At 44.2% G+C, this 21,955-nt stretch overlaps 1 protein-coding gene across 1 annotated transcript; it reads left to right on the top strand.

Moving 5' to 3' along the window:
* The first annotated feature begins 10,571 nt into the window (after positions 1–10,571).
* On the top strand, positions 10,572–15,836 carry LOC125536446 (queuosine salvage protein-like). The gene is made up of 7 exons (XM_048699676.1): positions 10,572–10,874; positions 11,302–11,445; positions 13,023–13,121; positions 13,211–13,287; positions 13,579–13,687; positions 14,826–15,154; positions 15,477–15,836. The coding sequence occupies exons 1-7, from the start codon at positions 10,805–10,807 to the stop codon at positions 15,567–15,569; spliced, it is 921 nt and encodes a 306-aa protein (XP_048555633.1). The 5' UTR covers positions 10,572–10,804; the 3' UTR covers positions 15,570–15,836.
* The last annotated feature ends 6,119 nt before the right edge of the window (positions 15,837–21,955 follow it).

The raw sequence follows: 21,955 nt of genomic DNA on the forward strand, positions 1-21,955 counted from the left end.
GGGAGGTGCCCCGGTATCGTATCACCATCACAACTCCTATCTTTACCGTTTTCTTAGTTCGATCCTATTAGTAGTATCTTGATCTAGTAGAATAAAGTTTATGGCATGATCTAGTTTTGAGTTTTGCTTTATGATCCCTCTATGTAATCGAGTCCGTGAGTTATATATAATAAAGATTAGTGTTGAGTCAAGGGCTTGATTATTTTTCCATGATCTTGGGTGAATAAAAGAAAGAAGAAAAGAATAAAAGAAACAAAAAGTTCATATTGATCTTATTGAGAGTAATGACTTCACATAGAAAGAGTATGATGATTAAAAGTTGTTGGGAGTTGGCAGACATAGCTTTGGTCATTGTTGCAATTAATAGGAAGTAATAAGGAAAGAGAGGTTTCACATATAGATATATTATCATTGACATCTTTTATGATTGGGAGCACTCATTAAAATATGACATGCTAAAGAGTTGATGTTGGACAAGGAAGACAACGTAATGAGTTATGTCTTTCTTATATCTGAGATAAAGTATGTTGTCATGGTTTCTCTAACTTGTTGAGCTTGCCTTTCCCCCTCATGCTAGCCAAATTCTCAGCACCAAGTAGAAATGCTACTTGTGCTTCCAAATATCCCTCAACCAGTTTTGCCATGAGAGTCCACCATATCTACCTATGATTGAGTAAGATCCTTCAAGTAAGTTGTCATCGGTGCAAAGCAATAAAAATTGCTCTAAATATGTATGATTGATTGGTGTGGGAGAAATAAGCTTTATACGATCTTGTGATGTGGAAGTAATAAAAGCGACGGACTGCATAATAAAGGTTCATATCACAAGGGGCAATATAAAGTGACGTTCTTTCGCATTGAGATTTTATACACCCAACCATAAAAGCGCATGGCAACCTCTGCTTCCCTCTGCGAAGGGCCTATCCTTTATTATTATCTTCTACCTTATGCAAGAGTCATGGTGATCTCCACCTTTTCTTTTTCATTTTATCCTTTGGCAAGCTCAGCATGTTGGAAAGAACATGATATATATATATATATATATATCTAATTGGATGTAGGGGAGCATGAACCATTATTTTTGACATTACCCTTGAGGTAAAAGGTTGTGGAGCAAAACTATAAGCCCCTATCTTTCTCTGTGTCCGACTAAAACTCTGTAACCCCAAGTATCGCGTGAGTGTTAGCAATTATGGAGGACTAAATGATAGTTGAGTATGTGGACTTGCTTTTTAGATCTGACATAGACTCTTTCCGATGTTATGATAAATTGCAATTGCTTCAATGACTGAGATTATAGTTTGTTGGAGCCCAATAAGGTTTATGATTTATGCTTTTGCATTGTGAATAGATCATCACTTGAACATAAGTAATCATATGACAAAACCTATATATGTTGATGTTATAAGAATAATCATGATGCCTTCATGTCCGTATTTTATTTTTATCGACGCCTCTACCTCTAAACATGAGGACATATTTATTGTTATCGGCTTTTCGCTTGAGGACAAGCAAGGTCTAAGCTTGGGGGAGTTGATACGTCCATTTTGCATCATGCTTTTATATCGATATTTATTGCATTATGGACTGTTATTTCACTTTATGTCACAATACTTATGGCTATTCTCTCTTATTTTACAAGGTTTATATAAAGAGGGAGAATGCCGGCAGCTGGAATTCTGGTTTGGAAAAGGAGCAAATATTAGAGACCTATTCTGCGCAACTCCAAAAGTCCTGAAACTCCACGGAACGTCTTAAAAGAAATAAAGAAAAATCCACGCCAAAGATGAAGGCCAGGGGGCCCACACCCTGCTCACGAGGGTGGGGGCGCCCCCCCTAGGGCGCGCCCCCCTATCTCGTGGGCCCCCTGGTGGCTCTCCGATGCCCATCTTCTCCTATATGAGGTCTTTCGATGAGAAAAAAAATAAGAAGGAACTTTTCGGGACGAGACTCCGCCGCCACGAGGCGGAACCTTGGCGGATCCAATCTAGAGCTCCGGCAAAGCTGTTCTGGCGGGGATACTTCCTTCCCGGAGGGGGAAATCATCACCATCGTCATCACCAACGCTCCTCTCATCGGGAGAGGGCAATCTCCATCAACATCTTCACCAGCACCATCTCATCTCCAAACCCTAGTTCATCTCTTGTATCCAATTCTTGTCTCAAAGTCCGGGATTGGTGCTAGTAGGTTGCTAGAAGTGTTGATTACTCCTTGTAGTTGATGCTAGTTGGTTTAATTGGTGGAAGATCGTATGTTCAGATCCTATATGCATATTATTACCCCTCTGATTATGAACATGTGCTTTGTGAGTAATTACATTCATTCCCGAGGACAAGGGAGAAGTCTTGCTATGAGTAGTCATGTGAATTTGGTATTCGTTTGATATTTTGATAAGATGTATGTTGTCTAGCCTCTAGTGGTGTTATGTGAACGTCGACTACATAACACTTCACCATTATTTGGGCCTAGAGGAAGGCATTGAGAAGTAATAAGTAGATGATGGGTTGCTAGAGTGACAGAAGCTTAAACCCTAGTTTATGCGTTGCTTCGTAAGGGGCTGATTTGGATCCATATGTTTCATGCTATGGTTAGGTTTACCTTAATACTTTTGTTGTAGTTGCGGATGCTTGCAATAGAGGTTAATCATAAGTGGGATGCTTGTTCAAGTAAGAACAGTACCCAAGCACTGGTCCACCCACATATCAAATTATCAAAGTATCGAACGCGAATCATATGAACGTGATGAAAACTAGCTTGACGATATTCCCATGTGTCCTCGAGAGCGATTTTCCTATTATAAGAGTTTGTTCCGGCTTGTCCTTTGCTACAAAAGGATTGGGCCACCTTGCTGCACTTTATTTACTTTTGTTACTTGTTGCTCGTTACAATTTATCGTATCACAAAACTATCTGTTACCACTTATTTCAGTACTTGCAGAGGATACCTTGCTGAAAACCGCTTATCATTTCCTTCTGCTCCTTGTTGGGTTCGACACTCTTACTTATCGAAAGGACTACGATAGATCCCCTATACTTGTGGGTCATCAGCTGCATTCTCTTCTCTCCCACTAAGGCCCATTAAGGCCCATATACTCCCCAGGGGGTTCCGGTAACCCCCCGTACTCCAATAAATGCCTAAACTCACCCGGAACCATTTCGATGTCCAAACATAGCCTTACAATATATCGATCTTTATGTCTCGACCATTCCGAGACTCCTCGCCATGTCTGTGACATATATGGGACTCCGAACTACCTTCGGTACATCAAAAACCATAAACTCATAATACCGATCCTCACCGAACATTAAGCGTGCGGACCCTACGGGTTCGAGAACTATGTAGACATGACCGAGACTCATCTCTGGTCAATAACCAAGAGCGTAACCTGGATGCTCATATTGGTTCCTACATATTCTACGAAGATCTTTATCGGTCAAACCGCATAACAACATACGTTGTTCCCTTTGTCATCGGTATGTTACTTGCTCGAGATTCGATCGTCAGTATCTCAATACCTAATTCAATCTCGTTACCGGCAAGTCTCTTTACTTGTTTCGTAATGAAACATCCCATAACTAACTCATTAGTCACATTTCTTGCAAGGCTTATAGTGATGTGCATTACCGAGAGGGCCCAGAGATACCTCTCCGATACACGGAGTGAAAAATCCTAATCTCGATCTATGCCAACTCAACAAACACCATTGGAGACACCTGTAGAGCATTTTTATAGTCACCCAGTTACATTGTGACGTTTGATAGCACACTAAATGTTCCTCCGGTATTCGGGAGTTGCATAATCTCATAGTCATAGGAACATGTATAAGTTATGGAGAAAGCAATAGCAGTAAAAAAATGATCAAAGTGCTAAGCTAACGTATGGGTCAAGTCAATCACATCATTCTCTAATGATGTGATCCCGCTCATCAAATGACAACTCTTTGTCCATGGCTAGGAAACTTAACCATCTTTGATTAACGAGCTAGTCAAGTAGAGGCATACTAGTGACACTCTGTTTGTCTATGTATTCACACATGCACTAAGTTTCCGGTTAATACAATTCTAGCACGAATAATAAACATTTATCATGATATAAGGAAATATAAATAACAACTTTATTATTGCCTCTAGGGCATATTTCCTTCAAAATCGCTCGATCACATTAATTAGGAAACAAATAACCGATTTTAAAAAATTAATGTGTAAATCATAACAAAGAAATCTTATTATTAAAGCATTTTATGTACCTACTTATTTTTTCACTACTCCTAATGTAGCACTTGTATCCTGCTACGGTTTATTTTCGTTCGGTTTTTCTTCATTCCACCTCCCACCTTTGTATTGTTTTTTTTGTCCCTCCTCCCACCGTCCATTACTCCCTCACTTTTACCTCTCACTTCACGAAAGAAAACCCCTCATGGTTAAAATAATCGGACAAACGAGGCCCCTCGCACGTAATCCCGTCCCACGCAGCGAACAAATCGGGTGAACGAGGCTCCCTCGCATGCAATGAAAAAAAATCAGACGAGGACCCCTACCCCGACCTACCTTTCCCAACTCCCAAGCCCTCTCTCCCTGCGCCGCCGCCCCTACGGATCAGCCGTCCAACACAACCTCCCTCCCTAGCCGGCCGCCACGGCGCCACCACCTCCTCCCCCCATAGCAATGTACATCGGGAGGCGACCACGCGCCTGGCCTAGGTGGGTCTCAGCCTCCCTCCCCCTTCATCCAAGTCTAGGAGCTCCCCTCCCCCTTCATCCAAGTCCAGGAGCTCCCCTCCCCGACCAATCTAACGGATCAAGGCGGTGGCGACAGTCGCACCGCTCCCTTGTAGGTCGAGCAAACCTACCCCCTCCCCTACATCGGCGGCGCCTATAGACCCACCCTCCGCTCACCCTCACACCGTGCTCTCCACGTGCATATCCTTCTCTGAGGTGTCCCTCATCATCTCTCTGCCTCCGCGAGGATAAGCACCCTGGCTTGCCCCCTGGATGTCGATGTCCATATCAAGGTCTCCGTAGCAGAAACAAGGTTTGTTGTCATTGGATCCATGAAGATTTTACGCCTTCCTCGCGCTGGTACTGCTGGTTCATCGGCCAGATCCCATCGGAGAGGAGGAGGTTCATGGCAGAGGGCTGCATGGAGGGGAGGGACGACCTAGCAGGCACCGCGTCATGCGACTGGCCCTTGTTACGCCATGGCTAGCGACCTCGGCGACATGTGCAAGGCCACTGATACGTCTCCAATGTATCTATAATTTTTGCTTGTTCCATGCTGTTATATTATCATTCCTGGATGTTTTACAATCATTTTATAGCAACTTTATAGCATTTTTGGGACTAACCTATTGACATAATGCCCAGTGTCAGTTGCTGTTTTTTGCTTGTTTCTTACTTCGAAAATCAATACCAAACGGAGTCCAGACGCGGCGAAACTTTTTGGAGAATTTTTCTGGACCAGAAGGAACAACTTGGGACGAAGAAGTACCATAGGGGTGCCCCGAAGGGCACCCTGTCACTCGTAACTAAGCCCCACCGGTGCTCGTGGCCACGCCCCTTTGTCTCATGACATCATCCTGGCCCCCCTTCCCTACAGCACATTATCGTTGTTGGCCCCATCGCCACACCACATCTTCTCGTTGACAGCATCGCCGCAACCCTACCAGCGGCGTTGCCACGTGTCGTCTCCGCCCCCACATCACTGCTGCAGCTCACAACGCCGCAGCGCCTGGTATGATCCTCGTGGAGAAGCAATCGCTAGTCCCACGGGGCTCATACTTCAGCGTTGCAGTGCTTGGTACTCTGACCTCGGCTCGAGGCATTTTCTCTACCCCTTCTTACCTTGAAAAATCAGGGTCACCTTGTGTCCTTAAACCTATAAACATCTTTCGGCTAACCTAGCCTCCTCATTCCCTCCGTCCAACAAGGGGTGGTACAGAAATATTGACTTGTTGTCCATTGACTATGCCTTTCGTCCTGATCTTAGGCCCTGACTCACCCTCCATGGACGAACCTTGCGGAGGAAATCTTGGGTTTTGGGGGCATTGGATTCTCACCAATGTTTTCGTTGCTCAAGCCAACATTCTCGCTTCCGCTTCATCGACCCCCGCTTTCACGGTTGCTTCCCTCTAAGGTGGAACGCTCCCCTACCGATGCATTTTAACATCCCATAGCTTCAGCAGATCGCTTAGCCCCAGATGTAGTTACTAATCCATGATCTAGCGTGTACAGAATGAAAACTTCATTCTCGATTCTATGGGAATTTTTATGAAAACGTTTCATTTGCTTCTGTTCAAGGAAGTTTCATTTTCCTATAATGTATCCTAATTTTTTGCCTAATTCTTCCTCTGATGATCGATTCAATCTCTGATAAAAAAGATAGACCATTGTTCTATTTCATCTCTTCAACAATTTTAGTAACAAGCATAAAAATTCGTTGTAGCATTGTTCCAGAAAATCATCTTTGTGGTCCTTGAAAAATGTACTTCCATTGTAGCATCCAGTCGCCTCCCTCACAACATGCCTTGCCACCAGTCGCAACACTATCATCGAACGGTTCTAGCATTTCCATGCTAGGTTCCACCAATGCCGCCGACTGGTTCCAGCACTGACGCCTGCTGGTTGCAGCACTAGCATGATAACCCACTTGTGTAGGGGATCGCAACAGTCTTCGAGGGAAGTATTACAACCTAAATGTATTGATCCGACACAAGGATAGCCAAAGAATACTTGTAAGCCTTAACAGTTGGGTTGTCAATTCAACCACAACTGAAAAATAATACTTGCTCGATAGAATTTATTAGTTGCAAAAGCGATGGAGTGAATGTAGTTGTGATTGTGAAGTAGTAACAAAAGCGTTCCCAACAGTTGCCAAGAACAAAAGTAACGTAAAGAGAGCGAAGTATGAAAAGTGTAGGCATGGGAGTGGGTAATGGACATTGCATGGATGGAATCATATATTTAATAGTCGTAACACAAAGTAGCAACAAACTAGACCCAATTTATCAATCATATGTGAGCATGTATTATGTATGTAGTTGTATGTGTTTGCAATAGCAACTTGCACAACATCTTTTGTCCTACACTCTCATTTCAATGGGATCCTAAATGAAATTAACGTACTCCTTTCACAAAGCACCCGTGCAAAGCATTAAACAATCTATGAACACATGTGATCGACAGATCATAGTCATCCCCTTTGATACCTTGATAACCTCACTTCAAGTTATAGAGTTCAGAACCATAACAAGTGCATATAACTTGCAGATAAGATACAAAACACACACACACACACACACACACACACACACATATATATATATATTCATGGAAACGTAAAATAGCTCATATATGAAATCAAGGTGCTCGGGCCCTAGTGTCAAGCATTAAGCACATCAAAGTCATAGAAACATCAATATCATAACATACGGGGGCACTAGGCATCAACCCTAACAAATCTTGCGTCTATTACGTCAGAGATCTCATTCAATTCCCACCGACCCATGTGCCTACAGGGAGATTACTCGCACATTAGTTGGGAGATCATGATGGTGGTGATGAAGAAGATGTTATTGATGACAATGGAGATGAATTCCCCACTCGATAGGCCAAAGTCAGCCTCCAGATTAGCCCTTCGGAAGAAGGACCGAGGCGGCGGTGGCTCTGTGTCGTGAAAATCCTGGAAAATCAGACTAAGCATTTCGAGACGAAGGATAAATATAGGCCAAAGGGAGGCGTAAGGCGGTAACTAGGGGGCCATGTGGTGGGGTCGTGTGGCAACGTGATGACCCCCTTCAACTCATCTTCTAGGTACGTGGCTCTTTTCTTCATAAATGTTTTTTTGGCTTTTTTTATTTTTCTGAGAAACTTTATTTCTGCAAAAAAATACCAAGGGCAATTTTGCTGACTGAAATAATGCAATTAGAGGACAAAAACATAGCAAAATTGCTCGGAAGAAGTGCATATGTTTGAGACGTATCACCCCCCCCCCAAGCTTAGATTATTGGTTGTCGTCAAGCAATTCAGTTGATAAACTGAAGCCACAAAGGAAAACTTTTACAATAACTATTTCTAGGTGTATGTACAGAAATTTGGTCCAGGATCACTTTACAACCATCTTATAAAAGTAATCATATGAATAACGAAAACTTAGTAAGCATGTTCTCCCATGATCAAAATGGACATGATGCCAATATGAGAACATGATGCCAAAATGTCATGTCTCTTGTACGAAGCACCCCGACAGACAACAATGTTTGGCGGCACAAGTGGCGTGACACGACACCGGCGAAGTTCGCCCCCACATCAACTTTCATCCATCCTTCACCACCAATCCATGCCTATACCAATGTAAATAGACCATAAGTGGAGCTCCAAACGATCTCGTCCATCAAAGCATATCAAATCCAATAACCTAGGTTACTCCAATATGTCGAGGGCTCAATATGTTAATCGTCCAACATGTTTAGCACACAATTGATATCATATCTAATATTAATGCTAGCACAAATCACATTATTGTAACACAAATAATATCCGCGAACCAACCTATGGTTGGATGGTTAGAGGGACAGTGGTATCCCCAGCCTACCAGGGTTCAAGTCGTGGTGTTCGCACTGTTCCTGAATTTATTTCAGGATTTCCGGCGATGCGCTTTCGGTGGAAGGAGACGTTCCCGTCGACGACGAGGAGCATACGGTGATTTCGTAAATCTCAAGTTGAAATGTCGGCTCAGTCTCTTGAAGGTGCTCATAGGGGTAGGGTGGGCGTATGTGCGTTTATAGAGGTGAGTGTATGCACGTATGTATGAGCGCTCGAGTCTGTATTGTGTTATAAAAACACAAATAATATCCTATCTAATATGAATGTGCAACTTTTTTCTACATAAGTAGGACAATGTCGTGTGTTGCAACGTGATATAAATATTCTAGTATGTCAGTCCGTGATTAAAGTAAGATCCCGACATAAAAATACGATTGTGTAAATAAATGTTTATCAAATCCTGTCTATGATTTACTTTATATTTTGATGAGAAGTTTGGTAAGTAAATTAAAGTAAGACTGGTTTAGAAGATAAGTAAATTAAAGTGATTGATTATTATATGAAAAAGGTTGGACGAAAGGTTGATGGGAAGAAAAAGTGAAATATGAAACCTTATATTCTTTTTAAGTAGTACTAGCACATATGCCCGTGCATTGCAACGGGACAAATAATTTGAAACCAGAACATTTTTTGAAAACATGAACCTTTTATAAAAATCATGAATATTTTTTGACTTTGGGATTGTTTTTAAAAATAGGAACATGTTTTCAACATTCGGAACAACTTTAGAAAATGTGCTTTTGAAACACGAACATTATTTTCAATTTTTGAACATTTCAGTAAAATAAGAATATTTTTTGAATCTTGAACATTTTTAAAATGTAACTGTTTTTTTGGAAATCTCAAACAAATTTGGAAAATACTACTCCCTCTGTCCCATAATATAAGAAGGTTTTTGACACTACACTGGTGTAAAAAACGTTCTTATATTATGGGACGAAGGGAGTATCATTTTATGAATTTTGAAGAACCTTTGGAACGATAACAATAAAATAAAATGTCAAAAATAAAGTTAAAACAGTATTTGTTTCAAAATTTTGAAAAGGTTTAGAAATTTTGACCAAAATTGAAATTCTGGAAATTTTGAATTTACAAAAAAAGCGAAAAAGTAAAATAATTTTCCAAAGCAAAAAAGAAAAAATAAACAGGAAATAAAAGGAGAACAAAAACTACAGAAAAAAAGAAAATGTCCCGGCTCAGTCTTGGCTGTCAGGTGCGAAGTCCTCTCTATATGTTACACTGTGCAGCAAATAGGATTTTACCCACCACGTGGGCAGTAAATTAAGTGGGCTGGCTTCACTGGGTCAGAGCGCATGTGGCCCATATACGAAATTCTGAACAAACCATTATTTCTTTTCTAACAGGAGGAGGCACAAAAATTAGTACGACCTCGAATAAAAGAAAAATCTTTCCGGTGATGAATGGATGAAAAAAAACTCAAAAAAACGCACCTTGCTTTATTAGTAGATATAGAGATAGAGATAGATATATCATGCCTCTTTTCATTCGTAGAAACAGAAAAATCATAGAAAATAAAATGACATGTAGCTCAATTATTATATGAAAAGAGATGCCGCCGGTTTCATATGATATGGATTTTGTATCCACTGTTTTTTCCTTTAAAATGTGAATGATAGAATACATAAGAATATCAATCCATTCTTACAAAGTAATTACATTTAAAGAACAAAATTCCTATAAAAAATATACTCTTTTCGTTCTAAAATAAATGCCGCTGATTTTGTATAAAGTTAGTCAACACTTATTCTAGGACGGAGTATCAGTTTTAAATTTTCATAAAATTCCTCTAAACTATAACTACACAGGAGGCCTAGGGCAGAGAAGAAAGTAAGGGCAATCCAGTCATTTCAGCAGCTCCGGATGTGGGTCAAACCCAGCGGACCACGCCAGCACAGCCGGGTCGTCGTGCGTGCCGCGCGCCCCACTGCGCAATTCCTCGTGTTCTGCCAGGCGGGAGTTCTCCGAGGCCATTGGAGGCCCCATCGTGAGGGCAGCAAGAGGCCAACCAAAACCCCCTTCCGGAGGGAAAAACGCTAAAACCCGCGTCGCCCTCGCGGTCACGGGCCACACCACTACTCCCCCCGCCGTCACGGTTTCCATCCCTAAATCCTCCCGACTCGCCATTGTCCCGACCGACCCCGCCTCCCCCGCGGCCTTATCCTATTCCTATTCGCCCCCGCCGCCATGGAGGCCGTGCGCGCGTCGGCGGCCTGGGTGGCCAGCCGCTCCTCCCACGTCAAGGTCGACATGCTAGGTATCCGTTTCCCGAATGACACTGGATTTTTTCGACCAGGGCGTATCGTCTTTGTAGGGATTTTTTTTTTCTGGAACGGTACTAGGATTTCTCAGGCCACGCAGTATCATCTTCACAGGCTTCGAAGTTCCTGCGGGTTATTAGTCGATTGTATTTCTAAGCAGTATGTGATTGACCCTGCAAGAAACGAGAGTTAATTTTCTTGTTCTAGGATTGGACTTCAAATGTTCAGTTTCTAGATTCCCGCTCTCTTAGTTGGTGCTTCTTATATGTTGTTTTGGTCAGCCTTCACCATTTTCTGATGTTTATATCAATGTTTTTGCTTTGCTTTCATATGTTTATATCAATGTTCATCCTTCGTTTTGTGACAAATATCCCAAGTGAAGTTCTAAGTTATGTTCCTCTTACCCGTTTGTTCGTTTCACAGAGATTGAGAAGGCTGTGGACAAAATTCAGGGGAACGTTCCAAAAGTTGAGTGGGATTTCGAAGGAATCCATTACTTTGACAATGGTCCGCTCACTGTGCAGTACCTCTTCGTCTTGGACGCGCTGAACTTTTGCTTCTGGCCAGGTATTAGCTCAGCCAGGAACGTACTTGGTGTTTTGAACATGAAGAAATTACTTGAATGATGTATTGTCCTTATCTTATGAGTGGTACTTTTCTTAAGGAATTCTGAAAAATATTAGCACTAACAGACATCAGACATTGCCACTCTATGTTTGCATTTCTTTTGCTCCTGTATAAAATATTCGTATGTTGTTTCTCTTGTATAGCATAACACGTGGTTAGGGGAGAGGAGGGACGGTTTATTTTTCTTTGCTTACTTGTTGACAATGTTTAGGGATATTAAGACATTTGGTCGTGCAGCCAGTATTATTCTTCTCATGACTTCAGGCTTTTTAGATTTTCAGAGTGCCGAAATCAATTTTGTATTGCCTGAAAACAATGCACTAGTGCTTACACCACAAGGAACTTATGGATATTTCTAATTTAGTTTTTTTTTTGTTAGTAGCTATATGTGAGTTTCCTGGATCAACAACCTTCTATGTTGGTTGCTACGTTGCCAACAAGTGGCTAGGGGAGAGGAGTGGCGGTTTATTTTTCTCTCTTTACTTCTTGACAATTATTAGGGGTATTAAGATGTTCAGGCGTGCAGAATTCCTCTTCTCGTCACTTTAGGGTTTTTTAGATTTTCAGAGTGCAGAAATCAACTTCGCATTGTCTGAAAACTATACACTAGTGCTTATACACCACAAGGAACTTCTGGATACTAGTTAATTGCCTGTGTGTTGCAACGGGGGCATCAATATTCTAGCGATCCTCCAGTACAACGCTCAGTGATACTTTCCAAAATTAACATGATCCTCCCGTTCAAAGAATGATACTCTCCATAGTTAACGTGATTCTAACATCCAATGCTCGATGATACTTCCCATAATTAACGCGATCCTCCCGCCCAAAGACGGATACTCCATAATTAACATGATCCTCCCGTCCAAAGAATTATACTCTCCATAATTAATGTGGAACCAACAAACATACGAAACCAAACCAAACCACGACGTACCATCACGACTGCAAACTCCCTTTTAACAGTAGAGATTTCTACCTTAAGTATTTCTTGTTAGTAGCTACACATGATTTTCCTTGGATCAACAACCTTTTATGTTGGCTGCTATTTTGCCAACAAGTGGCTAGGGGAGAGGAGTGATGATTTATTTTTCTCTCTTTACTTGTTGACAATGACTAGGGCTATTCAGAGAATGTATTTTTCCCTTAATTATTTTTTGGCTGCGACTATCTAGCCCTAGGTAATAGATATTTCTCTTGGCTGTTCTTCACTATATTATTGAGCTTATTTTAACAAAATCCTTTGAGTTTTCTTCTGCTATATTTCAGTTGTTACCTTTGTTTGCAAATTACAGTGCATCTTGATTTTGTTACACTCCACATTGTTACTTTTGTGTAGCTCAAAATATAATGTGCACAAGCTTTTATTCTACCTGATGTTCCTTAGTTTCTCTACTGGGTTTAGTTGGATTTAACTGCAATTGACTTCTCTGGATCACTCATTTTATTTGGATAAATGCCTCCCCTTTCTGTTATAATGTGTTTTACTATACTAATGATATTCCTTAATCGAATAGACAAGGACTTGACCTATGACAATTTGGCTTCTGGACTTAAGTTAGCATTAGAGAAAGATAAGTCAGCACTTGATGCAGATCGTCTGAAGAATTATACTGGTACAGTTTCCCTGTTTCTGTGCAAAAGAAGCTATAACTCCCAGTAATTCCCACTAATTGGAAGAAAATGCAACTTATGGAAAATGTAGGACCACAACTTCGAGAACTGCTGAATTGGCCGCGCCCACTGCCAATTGAGGAGGAAAGAGTCCGCCTTCTTCATGAGGTACTACACTGTGTTGCTTATTCAGTATATTGAAGTGTTGGACTTTAAATTTTTCCCACTGTGTTCTGCTCAATTGCTCATATTATTTGAATACTTTGTCACTTAACAACTACAAAAGTCACGCCCATCTTCTTTAGTGCAATTAGGCATAGCTATCCACTTTTACTTCAAATATGCTCTGATCATATTCCATCAGAACTATCATGTTAATGTCGACATTCAAATAACTTCTTTGCCAACTGATCTCAATTTGGTTCTGAAGCATTTATTTGTTCTGGTGCTTTAATTCAGGTTGGTCTGGAGCTTGAAAGAAGCTTTGGCGGCGAGGCTGCTAATCTTGTGAAGTCTGCTGGAAACTCTGCTGCATCTCTGATTGAACTGATTACCCGTCACTTTCCTGGTAAATCAGCCACTGCACTTGTCTTCCACTTGATCTTGATAGCATCATTATTTTAGAGGAAAGGTGTCGCCTGTGCCAGTTCCATTTCATTTAATGGAACCAAGTTCGAACATGGCAGCGCTCAAGACAGACCAGAGTAGCCGTCCAGATAGCGGAGATAGCATCATTTTCATCTGTCCTGTTTTAGTTAGGCCAGATGGCTAAGCTGTATTTCTCCAGCTATATTGGAGAACAGGAACTCAATGGTGTACAATCTTTTCGTTGGCTCCTGTTTAGTCTGTTGTTGTAGTCACATAGCTGCTTCTGCAGATACATTTTACTATCTTGGAGACCTTGGTCCTTGTCCCCTGTCTAGTCATTGGATCATTTGTCAAATGGGCCAATTAGACGTGGGCAGAAACAATGAGAGAAATGCAGAACTTGCCTAGGTGGTTAGGACCACTGGATATGCATAATGGGCTGGGCCATGGACATCCACATAGGACCACAAGATATGGATGATCTTTACGTGGCTACAGCTTACACCTCAGTTAGCTTGCATCCTAGATGTCCCTACTTTGGGATTTGGATGTTTGTTGATTGAGAATACTGAGCATTATTCTTTTTCTTTTCTACTCAGTGGTTAGATCATTGAACTTACGAGACAATTTGCTGTAGCATGAAGTAACTATCTGCTCAGACACGCCTTTAACTCTTGGCCAGTCGGCCTCATTTTGTTCTGTGAACATGCTCGAGGGAAACTTCACCAGAGCAGATGCACTTCATTCCTGGTTTTACTTGCAAATACAACATTGAATATTGTGCGTATGCGCTCCCACCCCAACCCCTAACCATCATGCTAAATAGAAAATGGCCAGACACGATTTGGTTCATCTGTACATCCTAATATTATTTTGTACATGTGTGAGTCATTCAACCAATACCATGTGTAATTATGGTGATACTGATAGATGGTAGCCACTGTTGTCCAAGTCCTGACTGCCGATATATTTTACTTTCTTTTCTCATGCATACTTGGTCATAATTAAACTGTACCTTGAGGAAAATTTCACTGCAGACTGGTTGTAACACTCTTGAACATATTTATTAGAATGCATCTATCTGGCATGACAGATTTGTTGTAACTCAATTTTGACAGGCTTTCGAGATCACTCACTTTACAAGGGACACCAGGTTTTCCTGTACAAGCGAGCCCAGATATTCGTTGCTGATTTGTGGGGTGCTTTCAAGGGGGAAAACTACGGAGAGTTCTACGACATCAAGTCCATCACCATCTTTGCCGACTATATTGTCCCTGCTGTACTGAGGGAGCTTGGCATACTGAAATACGAGTCGAGTCTATGTTGCTCGATCGACTCGAACAGCGAGATTGTGCCTGGAAGCGAAGAGGAAGTGGAGATTCGTGCTTGTTCTGTTCATGCCGTTGAAAAAATGAGGGAACTCATCAACAAAAAGTTTGGGAAGCAGGTACGGGCATCTGAATCTCTTCCTCTCTTTTTCGAATGACCACATCTGAATCAGGTTCACCTGAGGCTTTCATGCCATTTATTCTCTGACCTGCACTCCTGGCTGGTACACAACACAAACTAACGGCTGCAGATTGGTGTTTGGTTGCACTCTGTATTATCACTGAAAAAATAACCGATGAAATTCATTAAGTTTACTTGAGTGCACGATCAACTTCATTATGTTTAACATCATTAGGTTTCGTAAGCAAAGCAGTCAATGTGTGTAGCATTTGATTCAACTCGGGCTGACTCCGCTCTTGCTTTTGTGTTTTTCCTGGCAGCTTCTGAGCATTGACATTGACCTCTGGCTCTGGTCGGTAGGCGTTCAGAACATGGCGCTGTCTCATCACCGCACCCTCTCCATTTACTACTGAGACTACGCTAGCAGCAGCTGCCACCCTCCCTCTCCGCGGCGGAAGATCGGCCGCGTCTTGGGGATCTCCTTTAGCTGCTGCTACATATGGATACTGAAATTTTGTCCCTCTCCGAGGAGTGCACAAAAGTGCAAGCTGTCGCTACCGTAGGGTCATCAAGACTTATAGGTAGAACTGGTGTTACTGCGTCTATGTATTGTGGTGGTAGTCCCAAACCATCTTTTTGTTTCATCCAATCTAAAAAAAAAATCTGCGCTTTGTCCGAAATTCAACCAGCGGCTATCATTCTAGAAAGCGGCCCAGGTTAGGGCATCTCCAAGTCCATCGAAACGGACACCCTAAACATTGGTGGACACGTCCGGACGTGTCCATGGACAGCGCTTGTGGAGTCGGTCATCCAATCCCATACATCAAATGCCCGTCCTAGGTTCCTTCTCCTCCATTTGACATGCACATATAGATCAATATTAATTTATACAAAGTGCAAACATATGCAATAACAATCAAAATGCGTCGATATTTGATATTCATAAAGTTTTGTACGTTCAAGCCCAAAAATTGCCAGTCCGGTTGGCGCCAAACATCCTCCCTCTTCCTCTATCTGCGGAGGCGGGTAGTGCGTGTGCCGTGTTGGCTTTGTGAGCGGCCACTACTCGTGGGTCCTTTGCCTCTAGGCCTGGCGGGACTAAGAACATCTCTGCCACCACCTCCTCCTGTTCCTTTGCGGTGGTGGACTGTGAAACAAAACGGGAACTCAAGTGCATAGCAGCAGCGAATGGAGTGGAGATAGTGGGGGAAAGGGCGGCTTTCTTGCGAAAACAGTGCGGAAGTGGCCAAATACACAGGCTCCGTCTTGCTTTTGTGTGGGACAGGGGTGTTGGATTCCGACGTGGCGGCTGTCCGGATATCAAATCTTTTTTAGGTTTGCTTCGGTCTATGTGAATTTGGACGCACAAACAGATTAAAGGAATAGACAGTGTTGAAGGCCTCAAAATGTTCGGACAACATGGTCCGAACGTTCTTGCCAAAAGAAAAACATGGTCCGAACGTTATGGACGGTTTGATTCACGACTTTGGAGATGCCCTTAGATTTACTTTTTTGAGACACTGGAGATGCCCTTAGACAACAACTCCGTAGCCTACGTGTGCCCATAATCGCATGTCGAGATTTGGTCGGTAGGGAAGCAGCATTGGAAAAGACGTGCCCGATGAATGAAATGAAACGCATCTCGTCTACAATGTTCCCTGTCCTCCGTTGCTGCTCTGAATTCCGCCCGCCCGCCGCCTTTCCGGGCTTCTGCGGTCTCAAGCATGGGCGCAGGTGACCGGTCCGTGTCCGCCGGGTACTAGTATGTGGTAGGTCTGGAGGTGTCAGGGGTGTCGTGGCCTCTGAGGCAGCGCGAGGAGGCGCCGGGCCGGCGGCGCTGGGCAGCGGCGACGTCCCGCGTCATGGCAGAAGGCCACGCCTTTCTGTCGGTTCCTGCGCATAACTGCATCCAGCAGGCTCCCTCACGAATAAAACTGTACGCCTATGTAACACACGCGTCCCTGGCTGCTCATGAAGTCAACCCGTCAGCCATGAGATCCGCTCGCGTGTTCGATGTCGCGTAAAGCTATCTACCGTGGCAAAATTTCGTGTTCTGACCCTTTTCGCATAAAAATTCAGGATCTGACCTCGGTTGGAAATAATTTCGGAATTTGACCCTTTTGCTATCGTCAGGGGTTCTGGCGGTAGGCTTAGACAGGCTACCGCGAGGGGCCCTGGCGGTAGGGTGCGACGGAGGGGAACGGCGGCCGTTTGCCCGAGCTGACGTGAATAAGCACCCTACCGCCAGGGACCCTGGCGGTAGCCTGTCTAACCCTACCGCCAGAACCCCCGGCGGTAGGTGGTGGCTGGGTTTTTGCCTCGGAAAGTTTCTGTAACGGAATATCAAAGTGCCCTGGCAGTAGGTTCACCCTACCACTAGGGAGGTTGACGGTAGATTGTGTGACCCTACCGTCAAGGTCCGTGGCGGTAGGTCCTGTGTTTTATGGTTTCAAGTTTAACTGTTTGCTTCTTTTCAATATCAATATCACAACAATGATATAGAGCCTAAAAAACAGATCTCAAACAATTAAACTTGGACATCACATACACATTACTAAAATTTGAAGTACATGTCAAACGAAGTTCAACTAATTAGCAAACGGAGTTCCACATATAGCAAACACATAGTTTCATGAATAGCAAACATATAGTTCCACGTAGTTTCATAACCACTAGACAACTACAATAGCCAAGTATTCAAGAGCCAAATTACTTGCTCTTGCCCCTCTTGGAGGTACGGTCCTCGTTCCTCTTTGAACGAGTCTCTTCAGTCTTCTTCTTGGGCCGTCGAGTAACCGGTCTCTGGAAAGAGTCTGGACTCAGCAAATCCTTCTTCTTTGGATTCCTCTTTGGTAGTTGAGATTGTTTAGATGATTGAGTTGGTGGAGGTCCATAATCTTCATCGTACTCCTCCTCCCCATTGCTCTCATCCTCCTCTTCCGCACGATACTCCTCCTCCTCCCCTTCTTCATGTGTGGCCTCCTCATCCTCCTCCTCCTCCTCAACCAACCTAGACGACGAGGGAACATGGCTCGATGAGCCGATGTGACCCTGTGTGGCTGCAGGATGATAAGCTTCAACCGACCCAGCTCCAGCACACCCAAGCAGGCCTACCAGCTTGCGACAGCGCTTCACGAACTTCTGCACTCACAATGAAACAAGGGCATAATAAGTATCAGATTTATGATTGCAAGTGAACAAGATGCATCTGTTTCGAGGAGGCTGAAATTGTACCTTCATCGTCACCCTCACTTTGTTCTCAGATTGTACGCTCCCGGGGGCATCACCTAGTGCATTTGAGGCTTCAAAGATGCATCTGTTCAACTCACCGGACTGTAACGACATAAGTCAGTCACGATGACGAATAAAATAATTTAAATACAACCGTCGGTTCAAACTTACCACTCTGTTGATGAGGGGTGCAAACTCCCTAAATCCACTATGCACATCTCTGATGCGGTCTGGTAGGCCTCTTCCTCAGGGTCATCCCTCTCTAGCTCCGCGATGTCCTCCGCCGTCCACCGAGGCCTGAGACGAAGACGGTGCTTCTGGCCATCATCGTACCACCTCATGTGTCGGCCCAGGTAAGCATCCCAGTCAGTCACTTTCCTCTCCTCATCTTTACGGAACCTCCGTCGGTTCCACTCCGTCACATGAGTTTTATGCTCCTCTCCCCAGTCTGTGATCGACTAATTCTTCTACCGGCTCATCCTGCAAGGCATAGGCCACAAGAAACATCATAATAAAGTCGAATGCAATGAAATCATGGGCGCGAAGAACAAGCGCGCTCACATGTGGAGCGTGTGGCCGCCGGTATCAGTCGACGGGCCCGGTGGGGTATGCTGATACATCCCAAACTGCGTGGCCACGCGGTGTGGCAAGTGCCACTCGACGACGTACACACAGATCATGGGCACGATGCACCGCCAAAGACCACTGTCCGCATCGCACATCACGTTCAGATTGAAGTCCAACTCTCGTTCATGATACGGCCACCAGTTTACCTATTACATATACATTGGTAAGTTCCCACTCTCGGTCAAAAGTGGAATCAAAGAGAAAGGTGGTGAGCGAGTTCATATATCTGCGTATGCGTCAAAGCGTCCAACTCGTTGGTGAAGGTCTTGTACGAAGTCTTGTTCAGGCCCGTGTAGAGTTTGACAACATCCCACTCGTAAGCTACGGTGGGGTGTCGATTCGCGTCGCCGTCTTCGCTATAGGCACCCCATGGGCGTCTGGCATCTTCTTCGGATGCCCCACTGACAGCCGTTCCCACATCCAAATGGAGAGGGGCCACACAAAGCCACCCATATTACACTTGTCTCCTGTCCTCTGGGTTGCGTCGTCAAGCTGCAAAACATCAAATGAGGATCAGATATAACAAAATGTCATGGACATACTTTTGTACCAAACGGTATAGGTAGGCAATGAGATACTCTCTTATCGAACGATATAGGTAGGCGAGAGATGCGGTCCCCCAACTGCACCCTGCATCCTAGTCGGCTAGGAAGAACAGATATGACCAGTTGCAGAGTTCCCGGATCTGTCTGGAAACACGACCTCCGTGAGAAGATACCACAGGTAGGCCCTCGCGTACCACTCCACAGTCACCTCATCGGCGTCTTCAGGGCATGTCTTCCGATGCTCCGAGAGCCAGGGCAATGGTACACTGGATGTACGGTTACCCTTAGCACCGGGGCAGTCGCCGACGAGGGTGGTAACCCTCTGCTGCCAGTTGGTCCTCTCCACTCGCCCGGTGAGTGCTTGACCCTCGATCAGCATGGCAGTAATCATCGACCAATGCTCGAGGGTCACCGTCATCTCTCCGCATGGTAGATGGAAAGAATGGGCCTCCGGTCGCCACCGGTCAATCAAAGCTGCCAGAGCTACGTGGACAAGCGTCAACGGCTGACGCTTGAACTGCAACACGAAACCCAATAGTCGGCTCTCTTGAAGTACGACGTGTAGCGCTCGTCGTAGTCCATATTCCTGGCAACCCCGTGACCCCTCATGCGCAGTGGCTGGAGCATCTGTCAAAAAGTGGACGACAAAAGTTAGGAACTTATTTTCATCAATCCGAAAACTTAGATCAATATTTCCTTCATATTACTTACCACTCCGTTCTCTATGAAACGGGCACGATGACCCTTGTCGAATGCGTAGTCAAGTATGGAGTACCGTGGGCCGATGTTGTCCGCAAGAGGTGCCCGCCATAAGAAAATTTCATAAACAAAAGCATCATAAGCATAAGCATACATAAACAAAAAATGAAATTTCTTGGTTACATGAATTAGGGTTCATCTTCCAACATGCATATTCCTCCAACAACATCTACTACACATGATGGATCACATCATATCAACATGCATCATATCAAAATAAAATCCTCCAACATGCATCATATCATCATTTTTTTAACATTTTTTTTGAAATAGAGTTCATCTTGAATGTATTTTCTCCAAACATCTTCATATCATCATATCAACATGCATCATAAAACAAAGCAAGTCCTCCCACATGCATTAAATCATAATTTTTTTAACAAAAAAATATATGAACTAGGGTTCATCTTCACACTAACATATGAACTATTGATTAGAGTTCATATTCAATACCATTAGTTACTAAAGAACTAAGAACTGGAACTAGAATCAAGCTAAAACAATCCTAGGTGGAAAAAAATCCAATCTAAGTTCAAAAACATGAGGGATTTCAAGCAAATAATGCGTCGAATAGGAAGCAAGTTTGCAAAAACTACTTGGAGGGATCGGAGGAGCTTATGTTTCTCTCTTTGGGGCCATATCGATCCGAAAAACGATGAAGAAACGGTGAAGATCCGAGTGGAAGAGTGGAGGAGATGAGAGAGGGAGAGAGGGGCGAGGAAAAAAAAGAAGAACTGTCGACGGGGGGGGGGATGGGCAGGGGCGCGGGGTCGGGCGAAATAACTGCTGCACCCTACCGCTGGGGAGCTGGCGGTAGGGTAGCACGCGGAGACAATCGCCGTCTCCCTCCGTCGCACCCTACCGCCATGGGCCCTGGTGGTAGGATGGCTAACCCTACCGCCAGCGCCCCTGGCGGTAAGAAAAAGGGTCAAATCCCAAAACTTTTTCCAACCGGGGTCATATCCTGAATTTCTATGCGAGAAGGGTCAAAACACGAAATTTTGTCGCACAAAACTTGGTTCCTTGGTAGTAATGCGTTTACATTCTTTGGAGTTGGGACACATTCTTGGTAGTAAGAGCGACTCTGACGCGTGTTTACATTCTTTGGAGTTAGGGACACATTCTTGATAGTAAGAGCAATTCCAACACGACGACCCATTTCGTCCGCGCGCGTTCGTTTGGATCTCCGCGGACAGAAAAGTCGGCCCAACGCGTCGACCCAAACGGATGCGCGTTCGCTTTTTGTTCATCCGGCGACCTATTCCTGGCCTATATTTGGGCCTCATTTGTGTCGGCGCGGACACGAAGCGGACGCGCGCCTACTCCTCCCTCTAGCCCGTCAATCGGTGGCACATTGGCCATTCTCTTCCACTCCCATCGACAGCAAGCCCTCGCCTGCCCCACCCCATCGCCGCCGCCCAGTTTCAGTGTCCCTGCCAGCAGTTCATGCCCACACACCTCCCCCACACACCGCCACCTCCCACGTCACCGCCACCACCGCCTCGCCGTCGGGCCACCGCAGCTTCCCACCCCACCCCGACATCGCCGCGAGCATGAAGTTGCCCCCACGGCCCTGGCCAGTTCCTTCGTCTGATGCCGCCAGGCCAGCTACCTGGTCCAGGGGAGGCGTGTGTCTC

The sequence above is a fragment of the Triticum urartu genome, chromosome 2, assembly GCF_003073215.2.
Source record: "Triticum urartu cultivar G1812 chromosome 2, Tu2.1, whole genome shotgun sequence".
Lineage (NCBI taxonomy): Eukaryota > Viridiplantae > Streptophyta > Magnoliopsida > Poales > Poaceae > Triticum > Triticum urartu.